Genomic DNA, 26,798 nt, shown 5'->3' on the forward strand with positions numbered 1-26,798 from the left:
ATTAAAACTAGACGTCATGTCCAGTGAGTGTCTCTAGACTCCACTATTAAAACTAGACGTCATGTCCAGTGTACAGGCTAAATTATTAAAACTAGATGACTAGATGTCAAGTAATTATCTCAAGGCTACACTACTGGAACTAAAAGTCAAGTCTACAAACTACAAACAATACATGCTGAATCTCTACTGGGAAATGGAAATGACTTAGTAGAAGAGGAGGTAGGGTGGACATATCACTGAGGACAAGTATATCGTTGGTGGGAAGTATCAACGAGGACAAGTATATTGGTGATGGGAAGTATCACTGAGGACAAGAATATCGCTGGTGGGAAGTATCACTTAGGACAAGTATATCGCTGGTGGGAAGTATATCGTGGTGGGAAGTATCACTGAGGACAAGCATATTGGTGATGGGAAGTATCACTGAGGACAAGTATATCGGTGATGAGAAGTATCACTGAGGACAAGTATATCGGTGATGGGAAGTTTCACTCAGGACAAGTCAGGGGTGGAAATAACCCATTGCCCGACGTCCGAGTCCAGTGTTTTTTTCTGTTGGGCAAGCAAATTTGTATATCATACTGTACCGGTGTCCAGTTGACTTTCCAATGTTACTAATGTTATTTATTTAAAAAATCAACAAGAAAACGGCCGGTACAGTGGAAAAATTATTAGGGCAAGTGATTTTACATGTGCCACTGAACCGGAGTACACTAGCAATTTTAATGTTATTTCCACCCCTGCATGTATATAGGTGATGGGAAGTATCACCGAGGACAAGTATATCGGTGATGGGAAGTATCACTGAGGACAAGTATATCGGTGATGGGAAGTATCACTGAGGTCAAGTATATCGGTGATGGGAAGTATCACTGAGGACAAGTATATCGCTGGTGGGAAGTATATCGTGGTGGGAGGTATAACTGAGGACAAGTTTATCGCTGGTGGGAAGTATCACTGAGGACAAGTATATCAGTGATGATAAGGACAAGTACTGAGGACGAGAGAATAACGCTGTTATCCAACAGATGTGGAGAGAGAGGACAGATGGATGATAAGCAAGGAGGTGATGATGAAATGTGCAAATGTTAGCATGGGGGACGTGTAAAACCAAGGGAGGCAACTCAGGTTACCAACACACTTGGAACAAAATACAAAGATGACAAATGAAAATCATGACAAGATATTCAACAACACATGAACTGAAAGGAAAGGGATATGCTAAATATCTTCATATCATAATCAATTACACAAATAAATAATTATTTACTTGAAAAGATGCACACAGATATATTGAATATTAACAAATATATTTCTTTATTCATTTAAAAATCCTCTTGTTAAATATAGGTTTTATTAGCACTAAAACAATGAACAACTGAAGCATTGTACCCTATCAGCAACAAATATACACATGGAAAAATGTTTTGCAACACCTATGATTTCTGAGCCCCATACAGCATTTACATTCTTATCACAATCATGTTTGTATTACTTTGATCCCTCTGACTCGCCTTACATTGACTTTAGATATGCACAAGCTACAATCAACAAAAAGAATGATGTGCATGTGAACATGTCATTAAGCAAATGTCAAGTTTCAGTAAACACCTCCATAACTTGGAAAACCAATATTGATTTCAACGTTGATAAGCAAATATGGGGCTTCCTAAACTGGAAACTGCCCAAAGAGTGAGTGAGTTTGGTTTTACGCCGCTTTTAGCAACATTCCAGCAATATCACCAGAAATGGGCTTTACACATTGTACCCATGTGGGGAATTGAACCCGCATCTTATGCGTGACGAGCAAACGCTTTAACCACTAGGCTACCCCACTGCTTAAGAAGGCAAGATAATGGAATGAAGAATGCAGGCATGTCATTGCAGGCATGACATCTGTTTCTACCCCAATAGTTCAAAACAGCTCAACTAGCTTGGTGTCAAGCTCGACATCACTGGAATATGAGGTCATGGAGAAAGGTCCATGGATCAGATTCAAGTCAATTTCTTTTCCTCATGACTGATGTCCAACCATGTGTTCAGATACACCGTGTATGCGCAGCAGAATATCTTCCAGCAAGTAACGTTTGGCTGGCTGGGGTATATTGATGGTGGAGGGGTGCTTCTCAAATGACTGTAAACGTGACATTGTGAAATCAAGACAAAATCTGAGTTGACAACAGAGCATTACTGACATCCTAAGACAGGGTTGTTGTACCACATTTCGAAGACTATGCTCTGAACACATAGACAGTGTTCATGGACAACAATGCTAGGCCACATTATGCGCGTGCCATTGGTGATTTCTTAGAGGCAGCAATAGCTCTACCTTGGCCTGCCAGAAGTCCAGATCTCAATCCCATTGGAGCATGTTTGGGTCATTATGGGTCATAGAATATGCCAGAGAGATCCTCCAGTAAATAATTTTGATGTATTAGAACATGCCCTCCGACAAGAACGAAACACAATACCTCAACATCAAATGTAACATCTGATAAAGTCAAAGTGACTTGATAAAATTTCCCATGAAAACATTTCACAGGAAACTGTTGAACAGATAACTGAAGTAACCAACAAATCCATGGCGCCGACTGTTTGAAGATATGGTCTAGGTAGATGACGTGTCAACCAAGTCAGTGAGCCTGACCACCCGATCGCTTCTTATTAGCTGCCTCTTACAACAAGTATAGAAGATCAGTTCTATCCCAGATCTTCATGAGTGCATACAACAAGAAGCAGAACTTTCACTTTATGATACAATGACACCGAAAGATGGAAAACCAGTGTGACAGACTTGATACATGGATGAAAGTTATCAGCACGGACACATTGTATGATCTGATAGGGTACAATACAGTTACATTGTTCATACTGCAACACTACAGATATTTACTGATCCAGTTACATGTAATCTCAGGAAACATGATGTACCTGCATCTGAAACACTAGACATGGTTAAGGCAGGGTATGGATGTAGGAGGAATGTGGAACACTCACGTGTCTTGCTTTCACTTGCTGAAGTGCGTTCATACATTTCTGAAGGAAAACATGGGAAATACAAGTCAAAACATGTCTGATAAACATGACTGGGAGGTTACAAAACTGTTGCCATGCCAAAAATGAAAGAAATTCAATCTACAAAATGTTCACTCTTTATAGTTCTTTATAATACATTGCCTGTTTTCAAAGTAAAGAAATCCCTATAAATATCTGGACATAAAAGAAAATGATCATTGGTGTGACAATATATAAGAAGTTTCACATTCTTAAATGAACTCCCAACTGCACAAAGCATTAATAGGCCATCTGGGAGAGAATTAGGACATGAAACTTCTTTCTTGTGGTAGTTGTCCTACGCCACACTCGGCTACGTCAGCTTCCTGACAGTGGCCTGTAAATAATCAAGCATGCAACTTTAACATCCGACATAATTTTGTCACCTAAATGACGAGCATATGTTGCTAATTCTAGCCCAGAATCTCCATGAGGAGAGCATATTTTGCTTGAGGCAAATTCTAACTTCACTACCCCTAACCCGACCTCCATGGGTCTTTATTGTTTGTAGTGATGTTACACATAGTTACTTACTGAGAAGACCTTGTCCCGGGTGACGACCATGATGACTGGCATAGCGCGGTCTACCAGCGCCAAGGGGCCATGCTTTAATTCACCAGCCAGAATACCCTCAGAGTGCATGTATGTCAACTCCTTGATTTTCTGAAAAGATAACACGACCAATCTAGCATACAGCTAAGTTTCCTGTACTGTAGTGACCCCCAATCCTCCAACTGTAATCTCATTCTAGCTAGCTGCTGAATCTTTCCTCTATAGGCTATCCAAAAGGTCAAGCAGACAAAATTTTGGACATAAGGAGTATGGTAGACTAACATCTAATGTATGAACATATGATACAGAAAACAGAAAAAACAGTTAATAATAATAATAATAATTGCATGGGCTTTCTTGGATATATTTGTTTCAGAGTCTGTATGACGGACTAGGAATAAGGATTAAAGGCAGACTTCATGTTATGATGAATGTGTGCTAAATTTCACACCAGAGTTACCTCCCTTGCCTAAAGATTACATTTATAATTCTGAAATAAGAAATTGATACTGAAGCAAGCATATTTATTTTGGTTGTTTATGTCAGCAATATTTCAGTTGTATGACTGGAGTCATATCATGATCTGACAAGACAAACCAGTGACTGATTATGTTATTAGCAGCGAACCAACCAATCACGGTACAATGACTCACAACTAACAGAGTCACTATGCTTGACCACAAAAGCCACTAAGTTGCCTCCAATATCCAGCATTGATTACGGGAAACCCAAGTCTCAGCATGAGTGAGTGAGTGACTGAGTATAGTTTAACTCCACTTGCAATATTCCAGCAATATCACAGAAATGGGCTTCACACATTGTACCCACGTGGGTAACCGAACCCGGGGTCTTCTGCGTGACAAGCGAACACTTTAACCACTAGGCACCCCACCGCCCTTCTCAGCATGAGTTCCTTGGGAGGAAGCAAGTATACAAACAGTTTGCAAAACCTACGTTATTTAGCACAAGTAGTGATACTTAAGTTGAAAACTGTTAATAAAATTTGAAACAAAAATATAAATGCAATACATCCAGCCATAATCTCACGCTACAGATCAACACAAAGTATTGTTATATGAACCTGTATAGCTATAAACCTTATAATGAAATGTATGAACCTCAAGTGACAGAAGTAACAGACAAAGCAGGAGTGATTATTTTTAGTTTCATATTTTTAGTTTCGTATCGTATTTTTAGTTTCGTATCGTATTGTATTTTTAGTTTCGTATCATATTTTTAGTTTCATATCACTTGGCTGTGCTTATAACTACTGTTCATGTGGCGTGACAAGCGGACGCTTTAACCACTAGGCACCCCACTGCCCTTCTCAGCATGAGTTCCTTGGGAGGAAGCAAGTATACAAACATACAACTACTATTACTACACACCAGGGCACCCTCCAGACACGTTGCATAGTTGTAGCCTCGGCCCATGACCAGGAGGGACTTCTGCTGATACAGCTCCTGTGCCAGGTTGTGGATCTGCTCGTCCATCTTCAGAACTTCCTTGATCTGGTCTGATGAACACAACAACAACCATGAAGACAGATCGTAGGGAGAAAGACACACGGATGACAACACCTCACTGACAACACAATCTCTACGTCCTGTTTAAACTAATTGTTGTTTAACATCACACATGGCAACATTCCAGTCTGTAATAACAGTCTGTAAATAATCAAGTCTACTCAAGATGTTCCAGTGATTGAAATCATGAGCATTAATCCGTGCAGTTGAGGTACGATGACATACTTCAACCAAGGGAGCATGTCTGACCTTTAGATCACATTTGTTGCCATAAACGTCAAGCATGGACAGATGAAAACCAATTGTAACCCAGATGTACACAAAGATCATGTTACCGGGAAAAAAACATTATTAGATGACAAATGTAACCTCAAACATGAAGAAAAGAGGAGAGAGTTAGTGATCCCATACAGGGCAAACAACCACAATCGAGTAACTACATCAACACGCACAGCTCTTAAATCAATCATTACTGGGTAATCAATAGTTTCTATTTTAATTCTCATCCTGAAATAATTACTTCCTAAGATACTACTGAAATAACTGAGGTTTAACGCTCCCACAAAAATGACTTTTAGGTTTCTCAGAGCACATGTTGCAGTTGGATAATACAAACGTTCTGCAATAGAGTCTCTTGTTCGAGCATATATCATCCAACACTAAACGCTTTAGTTTTACCTGATGATTGGGCCAGAACAAGCCCTGAAACATTGTACTCAAAAATAAAAATAGATGTAACCCAGAAAAATCTCTATGTTCATCAAATAGCATCTTCTAAAATGCCAATCAAGCATCTAATATCGCACGTCATAGAGTTTCCTAATTCTTTCATTTTTTAAATTTTGAGACCCCTCTCTAATTCTAAGAGGTTCTAACAAAGAGGAATTTAACAGCCAAACAGAAATGGATACATGTTAAATAATTAACAAGGACAAGTTCAGTTTTTAATATGTGATAAGTAGAAGTAGGTTTGGGTTGCTGTATCATGTAATCTTCATACATATAGGTACATTGGTAGAGACAGCTTGTTTAGTTGTTGGACCAGTGAAAGAGAATACCAGTTTCATTAAAAAAATCAATTTCATTAAAAATATATACAGACCTCATTACATATCATTTGATATAGAAGTCTTGACAGCCTTTGTACTTTTCCAGAAAGGAGTTAAGCCCAAAAGCATTCCATGCAACATTTGATAGAGTTAATTAGGGGTAGTCTTCCAAGTTCTCCTTATTGCATGTATAATAGCATACTCCTCTTACCAGGAAGGAATTTGAACAGATTCAATTACTTTACAGTTTTCAAAACCCCAGACTTCACAGTATAAAATGGGACTGGCTTAACAATCACATCAAAGAGGTATAATTACTATGTTAAACATATGTAATTTTATGATGTAGGACATACATTACCTTAGTGGCTGATTCACAAAGAGCTTTTATAGAGTTTTAAAGGAATTATAGTTTGTATAATGAGTTCCAGGAGAAGAAACGCAAGATTTATTGATGTCAACTTCTTTATTGTGAACAACACGACATTTCGGAGTGTATACTTGCTCCTTCGAAACATAATGTTATTCACAATAAAGAAGTTGACATCCATAGATCGTAATTTTCTTATGCATTCAACTTCTAAATGCCCTTCCAAATTTGAGTAGCAGGATATTTAAAATCATTGACATATTCTGTGGGAGTGAGTGAGTGAGTGAGTTTAGTTTTACGCCCGCACTCAGCATTATTCCAGCAATATATGGCGGCGGTCTGTAAATAATCGAATCTGGATCCGACAATCCAGTGATCAACAGCAAGAGCATCGATCTGTGCAATTGGGAACCGATGACATGTGTCAACCAAGTCAGCGAGCCTGACCACCCGATCTCGTTACTCGCCTCTTACGTATTCCTTGGGAAAGATAAACAGTATCTGTTTACTCTTATCTTGCTTTGTACCCCTTACGCTTTGCTGAACAAGGTTCACCGTATCCACCCCATGAGGGCCCCTTACCTGGAAGCTTCTTGAGTCCTTGGATGATCTCCTTCCTTCTCTGCTGCATGGAGATGCGATCCTCACACATCATCAGCCCAAACATCACCAGTGAGATGAACTGACTTGTGTACGCCTGGTCACGAGGAAGAGGTCATCTATATATTTTACATATCATACTAAACACACGTTTTGATAAGTGTATGTGTGTCTTAGTTTACTAACACCAAATGCAGCTATATTCCAGCTGTGTGGAAGTGGCCTGGAAATAAGTTAGTGTGGATTTAGTCACTGATATTATGAGTGAGTTTTAAGCCGCTTTTGGCAATATTCGAGCGATATCACAGTGGGGGGACACCAGAAATGGGCTTCACCAGTTGTACCCATGTGGGGAATCGAACCCGGGTCTTTGGCGTGACTACCCCATCGCCCCAACTGATATTATGAGTGAGTTTTACACCACTTTTAGCAATATTCTAGCAGTATCACAGCGGGGGATACAAGAAATGGGCTTCACCAATTGTACCCATGTGGGGAATCGAACCCGGGTCTTTGGCATGACTACCCCATCGCCCCAACTGATATTACGAGTGAGTTTTACACCACTTTTAGCAATATTCCAGCAATATCACGGTGGGGGGACACCAGAAATGGGCTTTACCAATTGTACCCATGTGGGGAATCGAACCCGGGTCTTCGGTGTGACTGCCCCATCGCCCCAACTGATATTATGAGTGAGTTTTACACCACTTTTACCAATATTCCAGCAATATCACGGTGGGGGGACACCAGAAATGGGCTTTACCAATTGTACCCATGTGGGGAATCAAACCCGGGTCTTCGGTGTGACTGCCCCATCGCCCCAACTGATATTATGAGTGAGTTTTACACCACTTTTAGCAATATTCCAGCAATATCACGGTGGGGGGACACCAGAAATGGGCTTTACCAATTGTACCCATGTGGGGAATCGAAGCTGGGTCTTCGGTGTGACTGCCCCATCGCCCCAACTGATATTATGAGAGAGTTTTACACAACTTTTACCAATATTCCAGCAATATCACGGTGTGGGGACACCAGAAATGGGCTTCACCAATTGTACCCATGTGGGGAATCGAACCCGGGTCTTCGGTGTGACTACCCCATCGCCCCAACTGATATTATGAGCAATCATTCATACCATTAGGGTCAGATCAGCCAAGTCAATTATCCTGACATCCAATCCATTTGGTGGCCACTTACAACCAACTCACATTACAAATGGGCTTTACCAGGTGGGAATCAAACCTGGGTGTTGGGAAACTGAACACTTTCCCCACAGGGAACCTCACCAACCCAGTCTTATCAACACCATAGTCCAATCCCCATCCTTACCTTTGTGCTGGCCACACCAATCTCAGGCCCTGCGTTGATGTGAACTCCGCAGTGTGACTCGCGGCAGATGCTGCTGCCCACAACGTTGGTGATGCCGACAATCAGAGCCCCTCGCTGCTTGCAGTACCGTAAAGCTAGAAGGGTGTCCGCTGTCTCCCCGGACTGGCTGATGAAGAAGCAGACGTCATCCCTGAAGACCGGTGTGCTTCTGTCCAAGAAGTCGCTGGCTAGTTCCACCATCACTGGCAACTCAGTAAGCTCTTCTAGCAGCTGCCGCGTCTGATACCACATAGAAACACATATTACATGCCAGTTGTGTCATTAACACTCGACCCTCGGACCTAAGTGGACCCTCGCTGATATGGATGCCCACTGTCCCAGGGTCCATTTCACAAACCAATCTAAGATCTAACCTGCTATTCATGGCCACAGACAAGAATGGACGGTGATGGTCAGAGCTAGGATCACTATGTGGAATCTGAAGTGATGTCTACAGAATTATCCAGCTCTTCATAACATCACTCTTACATACATGGCTACACAGACAAAGGAAGTTGAAACGGGTGATACATCCAAAGTGTTCATATCTACATTTCACAAGCATTGAAGACCTAATAAAGTCATATTACCTGAGCAGTTCATTTGTGGGCTGTGACCTCTGCTAAATCTTGGGAAGCAAAACACACTAAGCAGAAACCAACAACTTCCACAGCATAAAGTACTGACAGTATAAAGTACTCACAGTATATATCCTCTTTATATTCCTTATGACTGCGATATCACTGTCTTGTTTCCATAGAAACTAAACCAAAAGAAGTTGACTCACCGCAACAGCACTGTGGAAGCTGGTTCCACAGGCAATGAAAAGCAGACGGCGACATCTCCGGATCTCACTCATGTAATCCTTGATGCCACCTAGGACAACGAGTTCTGCATCAAAACTGACTCTGCCTCTCATCGTGTTGACCACAGACTCAGGCTGTTCAAAGATCTCCTTTTGCATGAAGGAGCTGAAACTACCTGCAAGGTGGAAAGGGAGAATCGTGTTCAACAATGATCAAATCTCGGTTGCAATGACTTTCCAGTACCGCCAGACAACCTTACAAGTGGGCTAAGCTGGTGTTTAAGTGTTTGCTCATCAGGCCAAAGGTCTGAGATTGATTCCCAATGGGTCCAATATGTAAAGCCTAAATGATGTCACCTGCCCATACATGGATTTGATATTACCCCTAACAGCAGAAAACAACATTCTCTCACTCCACAAGATGGGGTTTCTCAAAAAGCTTGGATGCATCTGAGACAGTCTATGTCAAAAACATTCACATCATCTGCTTTCAGCACTTCTCATAATACATGAGCATAATGATATAGACAATTATTAGCTGAGGTTACTACACTGACAGGTTGTTCTGGTTGTTCTGGCCAGGGACCAGTGGTCTCTGACCGATAAGGCAGCCTTCTCCTTACCCTTCATGATCTCTTGGATCTCCATCTTGAGGGTGATCACCTCACGGACTGTGGAATCATCGATGCTGCGGGATATGCGATGGATGGAGAGGCTCCCATTCTGGACGGCTGCAACATCGTCATCTTCCATGAAGATCACCTGGTTGGTGTGCTCGATGATGGCACTAAAAGCACAGGAGAACAAATGTCATACTGGAGATTTTGAAGACGTAAACATGCTGTCTGTCTGTAGTCCAGTCAATTGTAGAGTACTACATTATCATGACAATCAGTCTTCACTCATGTTCAATTGAACTTGATGAAGAAAGTGAGGAACATGGTGATATTTGCATTCATAAATCAATGAACAGATCTTGTTCGCATCTTAGTGCCAAGATCTCTTTTTGGAATGAGGACTTACAACACTGTCAAAGTTTACACACAACATACACTTATCAGTCTCAGTGCTCAAGACTAATACCAAACATACATCGCTGAAAGTCAATACGAGAAGGTACTGGTCAGGATTTGTCTCCAGCAACACATGTTTATCCTGAAAATAACTAAAAGGATCAGATGGTCCACTTCACTGACATTTTATCTCATTTAATTGATCTGTATTCAATCACTGTCTGGTCTTGACTTGGTAAAATACAGATCACCATCATATAGCTGGAATAATGCTGGGTCCAGTATGAATCACCAAATCAAAACGCCTGCATCAGTCCCAGGAACTATATCCAAGAACTTCCAGACCCCATTATTACCTGGCATCAGAGGCAAAGAAGTATTCCACCTCTTTGTTTGGTCTACGGGGTGAAACTCGGTTTGATCCTCATTACGATGTGTTGTCCCCACAAACCCTCGATGATCACCTTAAAGAGATAGCCAGAAGATTAGAATCATTTCAAGAAATAAGAACTTTGTTTGATTTTCTATTTCGAGAAATCTTGTCAAAAAAAAAAATCAAAATATTTTTTTTATAAAATAGTCTCTCTTGTGTTACATGTGTTATTGAGGTGTTCTGTCATTTGGACATGAGAATGCCAAGAATTGCTCGTATCCCATGATGCATTGTAAGATTGGGGTGGGGAGGGGCGGTCGGGCAGGTGTTTCCTATCTTCATCATGCAATACCAGCAATCCTTATATCCATGTACAAACTGACAGAATCAACAAAATAACTTTTGATTCCCCTCCAAAGCACAACAACCATCCACGCATCAACCAGATGCAGTACTGCTTGTTACTCCAGACAAACATCGTGGAAAATGAAAGTAATGTTAGTATGATGTGTTAGGAAAGCAGTCATCTTGTCAATGCCTCATGCTATATTCTTGTAGATGGAAGCTAAGCAAATTTCACACACAGTAGACAAGCGAAACCTACAATCATTATTACACATGTGCATAACTCAGATTACATTTACAAAAGATCTATCAATTAAATTTTTCTTTTAAGAAAAAAATCAGTTTAAAACAAATCAATTAAATTAATATTAAGGTTAATTTTGGAGTATATCAGCTTGGAAAAAAACCTTAACAGTTATAGCACTTGGCACCAAACCAATCATACTTTCATTGGGGTGTTCTTCATATCCACAAGCCCTCGCTGACCCACCTGTTCAGATTAAAACAGCGCCATCTGTTAAAACCCTCATTAACATAATCCGCACCTCTTATTATCATCACATTTTGAGCTGATTTTCCATTAAATTAGCTAATCAATTAAAATCCTGAGTTTTGAATTTTATAAGTGAAGTGATAAAGCCATGCTCTGAGCTGTATAAGACAGGTTACAGCAGAAAAGATGCTAGAATTGTGTACCTTCCGTAGACGTCAAATCTTTACAACCTGCATGCGTAAGACGGAGGAAGATATGGTTAGTTAACAAATGAGGTGCAAGCTGTTTGGAGACTACTAATCTAACCTGGAAAAAACATGGATCTTAATGTGCAGCAATCAAACAAAAAGAATAAAACCAAATTAAAATCCTGGAAAACAACATGAAACTACATCATACAGCCACATAGCAGATCTAGTGTTGTGAAGCCGTGAGCAGATAATGCCCTAGGTCAGAGATAATACAATGGCCTACAACAAGAAAAGCAAGATTTATGGATGTCAACTTCTTTATTGAGAATAACACGACATTTCAGAGTGTATGCTTGCTCCTTCATCAGGTCATGTTATTCCCAATAAAGAAGTTGACATCCATATATCTTGCTTTTATTATGCATTCCACTTCTAAATGCCCGTCAAAGATGGTATACACTGGTCATTTTATACAATCAGTATCAAGTTTCCCTTACTTCATTACAAAAATGACGAACAAAATCTTCCTATAATCATAATTTGATGAAGAAGTATATTTGTGGTTCAAATGACCTGGAGTCCATTTCAGAGAGCAATGTTTGCAGGACTCCACACCATAACTGACAAAAGACATGTAGTGCAACGTTATACTCGTGTTGCGTTATATTAGGTTATCAAAATATAATACATCTTGTTATAACTGAATCATTAACATAAAAAACTACACAGAAATTCATATGATGTTTCCCTTTGAAACTGATTTAGAAATCATCCTAAATGCGGAAATCCTATTCTCCTACATTGTTATCTCCCCTGTTTCCATGACTATAAGAATGACTGTAATGCTCTGTGGTGAGATGTAAGCACTACAAAGAGACATGAAAAGATAGCTGCTGTATCAGCTCCTTTCTAGTCCTCACAAAGAGTCCTGAGCTAACCACATACAGGACACCAAAGTTTCTCTCCCAGGCCTTAGAAAATACTAGTATACTGAAAAGCCGAACTGTCATCTTCACTCGTCACACTGAAGGCCCAGATTTGAATACCCACATGGGTACAATGTTTGAAGCTCATTTCAGTGGCCCCCTGTCATGATATTGCTGGAATATTGCTAAAAAACAGTGTAAAACCCAAAACTCACTCACTCACTCTAAAGACAGCAGAGTCCTTCTCTGTTTGTGAACACTACACTACCCTACCCTACTTTTCAAATGAACAAACTATTCTGATGATTATGATGATGATGATGATGATGATGATGATGATGATGATGATAAGGATGCATTTTCCCGCCAATTCTGAGCAAAGTAGGTTTCCAAAAGAGGTCACACCAAATATTTAGGCAACATATATCGGACTGTTTATTCCAGCAGCCTTTGTAGATTACATGCAACCTAAACAACAAAACATTACATGGAATCTAAACAAATATATTAGTGTGAAATGGGTACATACAATTTCATGCAATGATTCAGAAAACACACCATGTCAAGACTTAAAAACAACCATAGATAAATCTACTATAAGATATGACAAATTTAATGCTCTTCTTCAAATTAAGCATTTTACCTTTTACATCAAAGCTGGCTGAGTGATAACAAAATCAAAGAAGATTTGTACATTTTCATTTTATCACCCACATTAAATCTGAAAACACTGAGCTTCAGACGAGGTGGTCTCAACCAAAAGGGGAATTTGGGATAGCTTTGTTATTCTTGATTTCAAACTTATAATTCCATCAGTCTCTTTGATAATCCGTTACCAACAATGAAAACACTGCACCTGCTAAAGTACGCTCAGAAGTAACCTACACTGGACTCCCATTGTGGTTAAAAAATCAAGGAAATATTTATAAGAATTGAATGAATTTCTGATCAGTTATCCCTCCTATGTCCAACTTCTGTACAAAGCAGGTGCTAAGCCCATATATCAGCAACAGACAACTGCAATGCGTCACTGGTACTATGTCTTTGAAAACTACCCTCCTTCATGTTGACCAATGATTTCTTTTAATTAAAAGTCAAGCAAGGTATAGGCATGGTTTGGTGAAATAATTTGTCCATTTTAATCTATGTTGTTTTTTTCGTAATAACAATGCTGAAAAGACCAGGCCCCGATTTCTCGAAACAAACTTAAGTTTTTACTCAAATTTCAAACTGAGTTTGACAATTTGAAACAGCTGAATCTTTAACTCAACTGCATTTTTAAAATTAAAAAAGCCCAAACAACTTAAGTAATCTATCCACCAAACTCAAATTGTCTACTAAGTTTGAGTTTAATATTGATTTCAGTTTATTCTGGGAAATGCATTTTCCTGCGTTTTCTCAAATTTGAGTAAAAACTCAGACTTAAGTTTGTTTCAAGAAATCGGGGCCAGATGTTTGCAGTGAGGTCTAGTGAGTATCATTGCTCAAGCCAGTGGTGGAAGTCCTACACAATGTAACGCAAGTCCAAACTTCATGTTAGACTACCAGTGAAAAAGACATAGATTTACCTCTTGGACAAAACACATCCGTGTGAAGACCTTGCTGTCCCTGGTTGAGTCTAATCAGTGAAGAGAATACATTTATATACCAACACCACCACAACAGATCATGTTGTCATGGTGACAACAGCCTGGACCAGCCAAACCAGTGGTTGATAACATGACCATCAATCCATGCTGTGGATCATCCTGGTTTCACAATGCAGCATCCAAACATATTCAAGTGGCAGGTATATCAGAAGTAAAAACTTAAATTCTCACCTTTGCTGTACAGGATTGGGATGTGATCAGTTGTCAATTTGGCCCGACTCTTTACGCCGATTAAGAGTGGACTTCCTCGTCTAAAATTCAAAATCACTCACTGTGACAACATGATAATGCAATGAACTACACAAAAGATATATAACAGTTGGTCTCCAAGAATGTGTTAAACAATTTTTTACCGACACAGCATGCCAGTCTGGAATAGTCTGGGACAGTCAGGCAGTCTACCGACATCTTCACTTTGAGCATAAATTATGGTAATTTGATTCTCACTAATGTGACCTCCTCACCTCAGTGAATTCATCATGTGACAGAGACTTCAATTACCACATGTTTTATGCCTTTTACGTTTTTTAAGGTGTTATATCATCAGCTGCAAAGGTGTCTTGTTTCTCAAGTTAAAGGGACACTTCCAGGTTTGGTGAGTGTGAGTGAGTGAGTTTAGTTTTATAAAGCCCTCAGCAATATTCCAGCTACATGTCTGTAAATAATTGAGTCTGGACCAGACAATCCATTGACCAACAGCATGAGCATCGATCTACACAACTTGGATATGATAAACCTGAGTCGCCTCTTACAACAAGCATGGGTTACCGAAATCAATTCTAACCCGGATCTTCACGGGTCTTTCTAGGTTTGGTCTCTGCACTGTTTGTTTTTGATGTTTGTAAAATTTCAAATTGAGTAATGGGGGAAATATCATTAACACCAAGACCAACATGTTTTTAAACACAATAATAATGATAGAGATGCCCGGACTGCCTTGAAAGAACCTTGCATATCAATATCAGCACTTCAAGAGACAGCCTGTTGCTCCTACAATGGGCTAGTGTAATCTTGAAATTAGGTATTACCGCTTCTACACAACAGAGCCTGTTGCCCCTTAAATGGTGCATATGCAATGACTGTCAAACATCCAAACGAAGGAAAACATTTTAAGGGTATAATAATGCACAGAAACAAGCAACAACTTTTCCATTTGGTGAATCAGGGCTTCCATCCTGTAAGACTGACTGAGTTTGGTTTTACGCCGCTTTTAGCAATATTCCAGCAATATCACGGCGGGGGACACCAGAAATGGGCTTCACTCATTGTACCCATGTGGGGAGAATCGAACCCGGGTCTTCGGCGTGACGAGACAACGCTTTAACCACTAGACTACCCCACCGCCCCCCATCCTGTAAGAGTTCTTGGAGTATTGGTTTGATAAGTCTAGACTTCCTAAAGTATCACTGTTACAGTTTATCAATGACTGTTATTTACATAGGTTAAAGTTTCCATGAAAGAGGAGTTTACAGTGTTACAAGATTGCTTCTTGGGTGAGTGAGTGAGTGAGTGAGTGGGGTTTTATGCCGTTTCTAGCAATATTCCAGCAATATCACGTGGGGACACCAGAAATGGGCTTCACTCATTGTACCCATGTGGGGAGAATCGAACCCGGTCTTCGGGTGACGAACCAGCGCTTTAACCACTAGACTACCCCATCGCCCCCATCCTGTAAGAGTTCTTGGAGTATTGGTTTGATAAGTCTAGACTTCCTAAAGTATCACTGTTACAGTTTATCAATGACTGTTATTTACATAGGTTAAAGTTTCCATGAAAGAGGAGTTTACAGTGTTACAAGATTGCTTCTTGGAGTGAGTGAGTGAGTGAGTGAGTGGGGTTTTATGCCGTTTTTAGCAATATTCCAGCAATATCACGGCGGGGGACACCAGAAATGGGCTTCACTCATTGTACCCATGTGGGGAGAATCGAACCCGGGTCTTCGGCGTGACGAGCCAACGCTTTAACCACTAGACTACCCCACCGCCCCCCATCCTGTAAGAGTTCTTGGAGTATTGGTTTGATAAGTCTAGACTTCCTAAAGTATCACTGTTACAGTTTATCAATGACTGTTATTTACATAGGTTAAAGTTTCCATGAAAGAGGAGTTTACAGTGTTACAAGATTGCTTCTTGGAGTGAGTGAGTGAGTGAGTGAGTGGGGTTTTATGCCGTTTCTAGCAATATTCCAGCAATATCACGGCGGGGGACACCAGAAATGGGCTTCACTCATTGTACCCATGTGGGGAGAATCGAACCCGGGTCTTCGGCGTGACGAGCCAACGCTTTAACCACTAGACTACCCCACCGGCCCCCATCCTGTAAGAGTTCTTGGAGTATTGGTTTGATAAGTCTAGACTTCCTAAAGTATCACTGTTACAGTTTATCAATGACTGTTATTTACATAGGTTAAAGTTTCCATGAAAGAGGAGTTTACAGTGTTACAAGATTGCTTCTTGGAGTGAGTGAGTGAGTGAGTGGGGTTTTATGCCGTTTTTAGCAATATTCCAGCAATATCACGGCGGGGGACACCAGAAATGGTTGCTTCTTGGAGTGAGTGAGTGAGTGAGTGAGTGAGTGGGGTTTTATGCCGTTTTTAGCAATATTCCAGCAATATCATGGCAGGGGACACCAGAAATGGTTGCTTCTTGGAGTGAGTGAGTGAGTGAGTGAGTGAGTGAGTGGGGTTTTATGCCGTTTTTAGCAATATTCCAGCAATATCATGGCAGGGGACACCAGAAATGGTTGCTTCTTGGAGTGAGTGAGTGAGTGAGTGAGTGGGGTTTTATGCCGTTTTTAGCAATATTCCAGCAATATCATGGCAGGGGACACCAGAAATGGTTGCTTCTTGGAGTGAGTGAGTGAGTGAGTGAGTGGGGTTTTATGCCGTTTTTAGCAATATTCCAGCAATATCATGGCAGGGGACACCAGAAATGGTTGCTTCTTGGAGTGAGTGAGTGAGTGAGTGAGTGAGTGGGGTTTTATGCCGTTTTTAGCAATATTCCAGCAATATCATGGCAGGGGACACCAGAAATGGTTGCTTCTTGGAGTGAGTGAGTGAGTGAGTGGGGTTTTATGCCGTTTTTAGCAATATTCCAGCAATATCATGGCAGGGGACACCAGAAATGGTTGCTTCTTGGAACAGGCCCTTGTTATTGATTTTAGCAAATGTTGTTGTGATTTTAGCAAATGTTGTTGTGATTTTAGCAAATGCCTATCACAGGAGGGTTAGCACTGGCAATTACTTTGTGGAATCAGGGTGAGCACCTAACCTAAAGGATGTCCCATGCACATGCTTGTCAAGTATTTCATAAGCGTGAGTGAGTGTGTGAGTATAGTTTTATGCCGCTTTTACCAAAATTCCAGCAATATCACAGCAGGGTACACCAGAAATGGGCTTCACACATTGTAACCATGTGGGGAATCAAACCCTGGTCTTCGGCGTGACGAACCAATGCTTTAATCACAAGGGTACCCCACTGCCCCGATTTCATAAGCATCTCAAGAGATCATCGAAGGTTTTGTATCGCAAAAAATCAGACTTACTGTGCCAATATTTATAAAAATATTTCTTAGTATGTTTTTGAGCTTCTTTTAATTTTTTTGTCACCAGGTACCCATTCCAGAAAGTGATCATACTTTTGTCTGTCCTCCGTCTGTGTTTAAGTATAGGAGTTAATCCTTCTACTATTATTGCTTTGTGGAGTAGGGTCCGGTCATACTGATACAAGCACACCCAGATGACTCATCCCCAAAGATCCTTACCCAGAACCACCATCTGTACCACAATACTGAGTCCTTCCTTAGCTTTGAACCAACAATACTGTTCCTTGACTACAGATACGTAACATATCAACACCAAAACACATTACATCCATGAATATAAGTTTCACCATTCCCACTTCTTGAAGAACGATAAACCCCAGTATTTACAATACTTGCTCAAACCCATTTACTACGATTGATCATGCCTCAGTTAGTCTGGTGTTAAACTCTGTGATATGGCCTCAATGGTCCCAACTAAGCCTTTCGGGATTTTCTTTGGAAGGCAAGCACTGGCGGTTATTTAGCCTGAGTGTGCATGGGTATGTAATTTATGAATGTGCACGAATGCATAATGAGAAAGGACATAAATTCAATGGTAGCTTCTCCTCAAGAATCCATCCAGATCTGCCCAGAGGCAGCCATTGAGCCCAAACAGTGCATCAACGTCTTCAGTGACAAGAGTCGGTAAGTATACTACTCAAAAGATTTAAGGAACACCTGTTTGTTCACATGACTATTTTTCTTTTTCTGACCCATAGATTGACTCAAGTCCTATGAAAATACAAAGTGTTCCCTAACTACATGCAAGAAGTATATATTATTGTAGACAATGGAGTTTTTATGTTATTTCTCCAGGTAACAAGAACCTACCTTGTTGTAACGATCTCTCCAGGGAAATGTGTACTTGTCATGGCCAGGGCAAATGCTCCCTCCTGAAAAACATGGAAACATTGTTATTAGCAGATTTGATACATTCACTGTTCCTGTATATTTCTATAGAAAAGGAGATGGGGGATTGACATTTCTGATAAATTGCTTTTTTAAAATGAGTCATCCAAGAAGGACATATAACCCCAGTCTGCTGCAGAAGGGAAGAAAAATGACACTTTGGTCATCATAGGGGATACTTTCAGTTCCCTAAAGTTGGTTTGGTTGGTTGATTGGTTGGTTTGTTGGTTGGTTGGTTGAACACAACAGGGATATGACGACATGTGTCAACCAAGTCAGAGAGCCTGACCAATCTATCCTGTTAGTCACCTCTTGTTTTTCATACTAAGAGGAAAACAAGTAGTGCACTCAATAAAACTACTTGTTGTATATGTATGTGATGAATAACAGTGTAATGTCCTCATTTAAAACTGAGTCGTATATTTACTCTGATGCTTGTGACAAATTGAACTTCCTTTTGTTGTCTCCATCTTACGTGCAGGTTTCCAGCTTGATCGGTCTAAGTGTGTGAGTTTAATGAGCAGAAGCTAAAGATACAGCGATGTTTACTGCTGTCTCCAAATCCACAAGACTGGTGCCGCCAAATGCCAGTTTTAGAGGGCCAGCTTTCCACGGATTCCCCACTCATAGAGGCTAAATTGACTGAAAGGAGGCCATTTTTGTTTTAAGATCCCTTAATTCCAGGCACCACCTTTCACCATCTTTAAACATACTTTTGGCTAGGGCACACTCTCCATGAAACCGGTACCATTAAGTTGTTTTATAAATTCAGATAAGTTGCTGGTTTTGTACATTTATTCTTTCACACACAAAAACATTTTCTCTGTTATCATTCACTGAATTCCATTCCTTCCCCTGCTGAGCTGAACAGAAGTATTCTTAAAAATAATTTCTACTCCATTTGACAGATCGGATAAAAATTCCTCTGCTAAGTCACCATTTTTTCAACTTTACCTATGATCTAGTGTTAATGTGATAAAAACAAGTTTCATGATTACTTATGGTGGATCATGGACTCTGACAGGAGAGGTCAACACTGAATGAAACGCGAAAGACTTCCTCATTCCAACCGAAGACTGGGCTGTGCAGATAATCTTGCATCAAAGTGCCACACATGATACATGACACCAGTGGCCAGGAAGTCGGGCAGAACAATCACACAATGAAGGTACCCCTCCCTGCATTTCTAGTCCCCCTCGATCTTTAACCTAAACCCCCTTTGGTTTCATGAGTGAAATATCTGCACTACCGCAAAATGGTGTGGTATAACATGTATGAACAAGAGGAGTATATGATACGCTAGTACACTAAACCTGCTATGATATTACACAGGATGACACCAAAGGTCTAAGTAACGTAACGATTTTCAGGAAAAGGTAGGTTGGTGTTCTAAACAGACAAAGATAGCCTATTACAAAACAAGCTTTGGAGAAATATGTTGTTTGTTTAAGTCCTGCTCTTGAATGTATATTTGGTATATTTGGAGTATATCCTAGGTATATTTAGGAGTATACCCTGCATGTCTATGGGAAATATCCAAGAAATGTTGCCGATATTGTCTATGTATATTTGGGGGAAAATAATTATCATGTTGCAAAAGTAAAAGCAAAAAAATAATGAAATCAATGAAACTTCTTTTTAATTACAATATGTGTTTCATTCTGCTCATGCATACATTATCTTGTAACATCTCAGGTTACTGAGGAAACCAAGCCAATTTGATGGATTGCCAAACAAAATTAATATTTCTAAACTTCAAATTGATCAACAACTTAAAAAGTGAGTATAGCAAGATGTTTGCCAACACATGCTGATCACAAGTTCCCCTTTGAAGTCATGTGAGATATTTGTACAAGTAGCCGTCTGGGGGCTGGTCAAATAACGTCCGAGCGTAGAGGACTTGATGTCTCTTTCTTAACCAATCACATCCCAGTCTATCTCCAGACAAATTTGTTTTACTGATCACGGTGCAATATTGGCCTGCCTGGCTATCCCCACACATCATGTCACTCAAAGAACATACTTCCTCCGTTCGTAAGTTAAATACGCAACAGACGCGGAAGAACTTAGAAAATCTTGTCCCTTCATTTGTAAATATTATCGTCTGTAACTTTTTCTAACTTCTCCAATGAGAACACTTTTTAAGTCTGTATCTGTTCCTCCATATTTCTAAAATCAGTCACAAACATTCGGAAATACGATTTTGTATCAGCAATATATATGTTTAGCAACGTCAGGTTTGCATGTTGACCATGATGCACAAACAGAAGCAGGCATTCTCCACTTCCTGATATATGTACACACGGAGCTCCATGTCCTGTTTCAAGAGCCCAGAACGACCATTACCATACACAGAGCATGGTTTTAACGTAACCTTCAACACTACAGATCTACACGAACCCCAGCATTTCACGGGTCCTGACTGGGAATATGATGGTCTTGTTACGTAATGAAACAGAATACTCTACTATAACATTTTACAAATACTGTAATTACGGAACTTGTATATTTCCTGTCAAGTATTTGGCACGATGAATATTTGTGTGTGCCTTGGGTATGCAATGCAAACATTTGTCAGTGACTATTCTGAACAACTGCACGTTTTGGATGCACATTTCTGTGTTGCGTAAAACCCTGACTGAGACATTCATACAAACTTATTTCACACAAATAACTTTTGAAAGTTGCAACTTGTGGAAATAGATATAAGAATCGTCAGTTACAATGTCGACAATGTTTCATGCTTGTTTAATCAACTGTTGGTAAACTAGAATTTTTCAAGCCGGAAACTAGCTTTACACTACATGTAATATAACTACTATAGACAATGGTTAAGATTGTTTTAATGATTCATTTAGTTACATGACTGGGTTCACGAAACTGATGAAGTATCCATGAGTGGTATCAAAGGTCTTCAGGCTAGGTCAACACATTCACCACTAGTCCACCAACATGATACCAGAACACAAAGGTCTTCAGGCTAGGTCAACACATTCACCACTAGTCCACCAACATGATACCAGAACACAAAGCAAGTCAAAATCTAATCATGGCAGTCCTTTACTACAATTTGAGCGTAACAGAAACAGTTTTCAAAATTTTACCACAAACCGGAACTATACAAAACCGACAGAAAATGAAGACATATTGAACAGATTTTGTCTCATTAAAGTGAGGGAGTGAGAATGGTTTTACGACGCTTTTCGCAATATTCCAGCAATATCATGGCAGGGGACACCAGAAATGTACGCATGTGGGGAATCAAACCCGGGTCTTCAGCGTGACGAGCGAACACTTTAACCATTAGGCTACCCCACTGCCCCTTATCTCATTAAAGCAGGACAAGCTAATATATACATTACAGTGAAATATGATAAGATTTCATACTGGCTTTACAGTCTAAACGCTAATGGGGCGCGGTGGGCGAGCTGGTTAAACCGCCAGGTTAGTGATCCAGCGAGGTTGAGGTGTCGGGATCGAGCCCACCTGTGACCGGGTGTAGAAACCTTGGAGTCAACATTGTGTGCAGACTCTTTCCGTGTTGTCACAACCCCTAGTGTACAGTACACAACACTGTGCACTTAAAAGAACCCACGAATCCGTTGGTATATGACCAGATGGTGGCCACATGAATACGTGCAAACATCTAGTTGCGGGTACAGCAACGTGCAATGAACTTGGACAAAGTACTGTGACTATGTGTCCCAGTCCACCCAGCTGTGAGTGGGTACCTCGTTAGGATGAGCAAGCCGCAATAACTCGGTGTGCCTAGTGGCTGCAAGAGTTGTATACTCCACAAGGAGTTGAGATTGATAATAAGATGTGCCGTTGAGATTGACATCCAATGATCGAGGGAAAAACTACCAGCGCCTTGAGCAAGCACTAGTTGCGTGGATATGTGCGCTACATAAATATCCTATAATAATAATGCACATTGGGTGTTCAAAGGTATACAAGATTTTCTTAGGCTGTATACATTGGTAACATTCTTATTTCACTGGAGCATTAACTGGAAAGAACTTTTTTGTATGATTTGGATGTCCTGAACTTCTAAGATTACTAATTCAACAAATAATACAAAGGTTGGAGTGTTATGGGTTACACTGTGCTTCAAGTAATTACCTTGAGAATAGTTATTTGCATGCAGTTAACTGTCATGTGACATGTTAGCTCAGTACAGACAGGGCTTTGAAAGGCCGATAAAAAATGTCTTCCTGGTTTGAATGGAAGCTTTCAACATATCAGTACGACTCCAGTTGAAGCTAGTTTACAGTGGGTAGACATTGAAACCTTGACTTCCTGACTCCAGGCTTGATGTTACCCCAGCTTGGGAGTCATACCATGCATAAACCTGTTGTCAGACGACAAGCACTTGTGTCAGCCTTAGTTTTCACAACATGACAATGTGGTAGTAACAATTCACTGCGTTTTGGTAGTCGGCATGTTCCATATCAAAAGGCTGCATGTCATAATATAATGTACAATGGATATAATTCAGTTGACTGAAAACCGTACTGAAAAATGCAATTTCTTTGGTTGTGAGCTGTAACCTTCAGTCCAATATGAATGATGTTTTCAGCAATGAAAGGTTATGTAAATCAGCAACATATCTGAGCAAGGGGTCTTTTCACGAAGCAACCTATATTAATGTTAACCTTAACTCCCATTCTTTAACACTGCACTAAATGACTTAGTGCTTAGTGCTTTGTGAAAGGAGGGCCTGTTCAATAACTTTATTAAGAAGATATCAATCAATAGTGTGTATTATTCCCAAAATATCACCTCAACACAATATTGCGATTGTTTCTGTGTAATGGCTGATATCAAACCGTAAAAGATCTGTAGATTTTCAGAAGACGATACTCTTCACTATCAACCGATCCCAGTGGAGATAGTATAGCCCCAACATACACTGCATACTTCCCAGCAATAGAACATTCTAGATGCTTGATATATTGGAGAGGAGGGAGGGACTGATGCTGATGCAGGGATCTGTATCCTTAACAGTTCTATTCCTGATCGTTTTACTCTGCCTACGGTGAAGTTGACACCGAAGGTCCTGATACCACCAAATGATCCAATCCTCCTGCTGTCCACAACTAGAAGTTCCACCATCTAGTGTCATATAGGTGAGGTGAGGTGAAATTGGGTTTAACGTTGTGCTTGAGAATGTTTCGCTCATATGACGACGTGCATGCGTGTGCGTCTGCTTGTACTAGCCCAGACTGAAGCTGGTTTTATAGTGCTAGCTCACTGAGATACCATGCCGCAGTGAAGCATGAATACCCCACTCAGACACTTTATACTGACTCCAAGCCAAGCAGTCCTTGTTGTACCCATTAATGCCGAGCGCCAGGCAGGGACCAACAAGTACCATATTTTAACGTCTTTTGGTATGACGCGGTCGGGGATCAAACCCGCAACCTTCCGCTCTCCGGGCGGACGCTCTAACCACTACACCACGGAGGCAGTCAGTGTCATATAGGGAAGATGATGAAGGTCTCCAGACATTGACATTGCTTCAGAGGTGGGGTTGGAAAAGCTGGAAGCCTGCATCTGTGTTGGACACAGCAGCTTCCAAGTTGAGGAAATGGAGACTGCCCTAGACTATATTTGGGCTCAGGAACCAAGCCCTGTGTGGCTGCAGCTTACAGGACAATAATTCTGATACAGCAGGTTCCATCATGGAGAACAAGAAAATGGATTTGAAAAAAGCGATCGAAAGATTTCTATCAGGTAGGCTTGAAAGGACAGATGGAACAGAATAGGTAAATCCTATAGAAAAAGAGCCTGAAAATGATCTGACAAATATGGTCAATGACACCTGGACATCTCCCCCATGTAATAACTAGTTTTACTCACCAACTGCTGAATAGCAACCTCCACCAGCTCCCTGAAGGTGATCTTTGAGGTCTTGTGTGTTTCCCATAAGTGTTTCACAAGCTTCACAATGACCTCAGTGTCAGTCTCAGACTCAAACTTCATCCCCTTGTTTTCCTGAAAATAACATACAAATTATAGAAAAGAGAAGAGAGCTGGACATTGCAAGATGACAAATACATTCAGTTGTTTCTCACTCATGTGCATCCTCCATATTTCATACCATCATATTCCTGTATAATGACCTCTGCCCATGTGATATGATACAGGGACACGGTATGGACATAGACACACGATGATTCAACATTGTATTTTGACCTACCAGTCAGCACCTTCCATTAGCCAGTGTATGATAGGTCCATTTTATTCTGATAAGTGTCCAGGACAATTTCTAACACACAACTTTGCCTGTTGACCATTTCTCATAACAGTAACTTCCTGCAACATCTCCTTTCCACATGTATTTTACTTGCTGTGGATATCTACTTTCACGCAAATCTAAATGCCAAATGGTAGTGATTCAATGGATTCAGGTATTATAATGAATGAATCAGTTTTGTTTTCCGCTGCACTCAGCAATTTTCCAGCTATATGATGGCGCTCTGTATATAATTTAGTATGTACCCGACAATCCAGTAATCAACAGCATGAGCGTCGATCTACACAGCTGGGATAAGATGACATGTGTCAACTAGGGCTGCGCAATATAACCGGTTTACCGGTATTTACCGGTTCAGACATGAAAACGATACGTATTGCAATACGCTGATCGAAAACCGGTATTTTGACATGCATTCGGAAAACTTCGTAACACTCGGAAATGTTCGGATATGTCCTTGTTTCATTTGTGCCAAATAGTATTCACATTTTTATTTTATCATGATTAAAAGTTGTTATTAAAGCTTAATCAAGCCCAGTGATTTTGTTGTGTTTTTGCTCTATAAATCAAGAAGTAACTCGATTATAAGTAGTTTTTTGTTTAAAAATACTTCATGCAATATATTGCAATATGAAAATTCTCTGCAATACCCACCCCTAGTGTCAACCCAAGTCAGCGACCCTGACCACCCAATCCTGTTAGTCGCCTTTTACGACAAGCATGGGTTACTGAAGATCAATTCTAATTCGGAACTTCGCGAGTTTCATGTATTAACACAGTGAAGTGATCAAGTAGGGTTCAACATCATTACAAACAGTATTCAAGTATCCCGTCATGTTAGCTTCCCCTTGGAGGAAAAACAAAAGTGAAGCATGTTTCTGACATTTATCACTTAGCCAAACAGCTTAGCCTAGTAATGGTGGTGACAGACCTAACCCTGTGATTGGGATGAACTGGAATTCAAAAAACAGACAATAAAATGGAGGTGAGGTGAGGTGAAATTGGATTTAACGTCGTTCTTGAGAATATTTTGCTCATATGACGACATGCATGCGTGTGTATGTGTGTGTGCGGCTGCTTGTACTAGCCCAGACTGAAGCTGCTTTATAGTGCTAGGCCACTGAGATACCATGCCGCAGTGAAGCATGAATACCCCACTCAGACACATTATACTGACTCCAAGCCGACCAGTCCTTGATGTACCCATTAATGCCGAGCGCCAGGCAGGGACCAACAAGTACCATATTTTAATGTCTTTTGGTATGACGCGGTTGGGGATCGAACCCGCGACTTTCCGCTCTCCGGGCGAACGCTCTAGCCACTACACCACGGGACAATAAAGTGGAGATATCATGGATAATCCAAGGTGGTCGCTGACTACAATATGGGAGGTGTTTGCTGCATGGCAGTACACATTCAACAGCCCCACTTCTCAGTTATATACAAGTATTGACATGTAATCAAGTACCAATCAATCTTCAAGACATGGTCAACATTCATCTGACATCAATAAATATATTTTTTGCCACGTCGACTCACAGAATGTTTTATTACAGTGTTAGATATAATGGGCGTTTTGATCTTTGCTATCAGATTCCTTTGTAATTTCTCTGAACTAAATCTTCAAAGTGCGAAGGATTACCTCATATGTGTAAAAGAATTATTGAATGTACCTATCACGTAAAATCTTAATACCAATTTAACTGCTCTTACTTATCAAAAGGCTAAA

General features: G+C 40.4%; 1 protein-coding gene across 1 annotated transcript in view; it reads right to left on the reverse strand.

Moving 5' to 3' along the window:
- LOC124291666 (glutamine--fructose-6-phosphate aminotransferase [isomerizing] 2-like) overlaps positions 1-26,798 on the reverse strand; it is a 77,352-nt gene that overhangs the window by 17,095 nt on the left and 33,459 nt on the right. The window contains 14 exon segments of the mRNA XM_046728715.1: positions 2,998-3,036; positions 3,589-3,717; positions 4,995-5,122; positions 7,134-7,248; positions 8,487-8,765; positions 9,313-9,506; positions 9,954-10,117; positions 10,700-10,737; positions 10,740-10,807; positions 11,507-11,551; positions 11,758-11,784; positions 14,492-14,571; positions 18,733-18,794; positions 24,673-24,807. Of these exon segments, the coding sequence (XP_046584671.1) occupies positions 2,998-3,036; positions 3,589-3,717; positions 4,995-5,122; positions 7,134-7,248; positions 8,487-8,765; positions 9,313-9,506; positions 9,954-10,117; positions 10,700-10,737; positions 10,740-10,807; positions 11,507-11,551; positions 11,758-11,784; positions 14,492-14,571; positions 18,733-18,794; positions 24,673-24,807 (1,503 nt within the window).

Source organism: Haliotis rubra, unplaced genomic scaffold (genome assembly GCF_003918875.1).
Source record: "Haliotis rubra isolate DU_JTF1 unplaced genomic scaffold, ASM391887v1 Scf5, whole genome shotgun sequence".
In the NCBI taxonomy this organism is placed as follows: Eukaryota; Metazoa; Mollusca; class Gastropoda; order Lepetellida; family Haliotidae; genus Haliotis; species Haliotis rubra.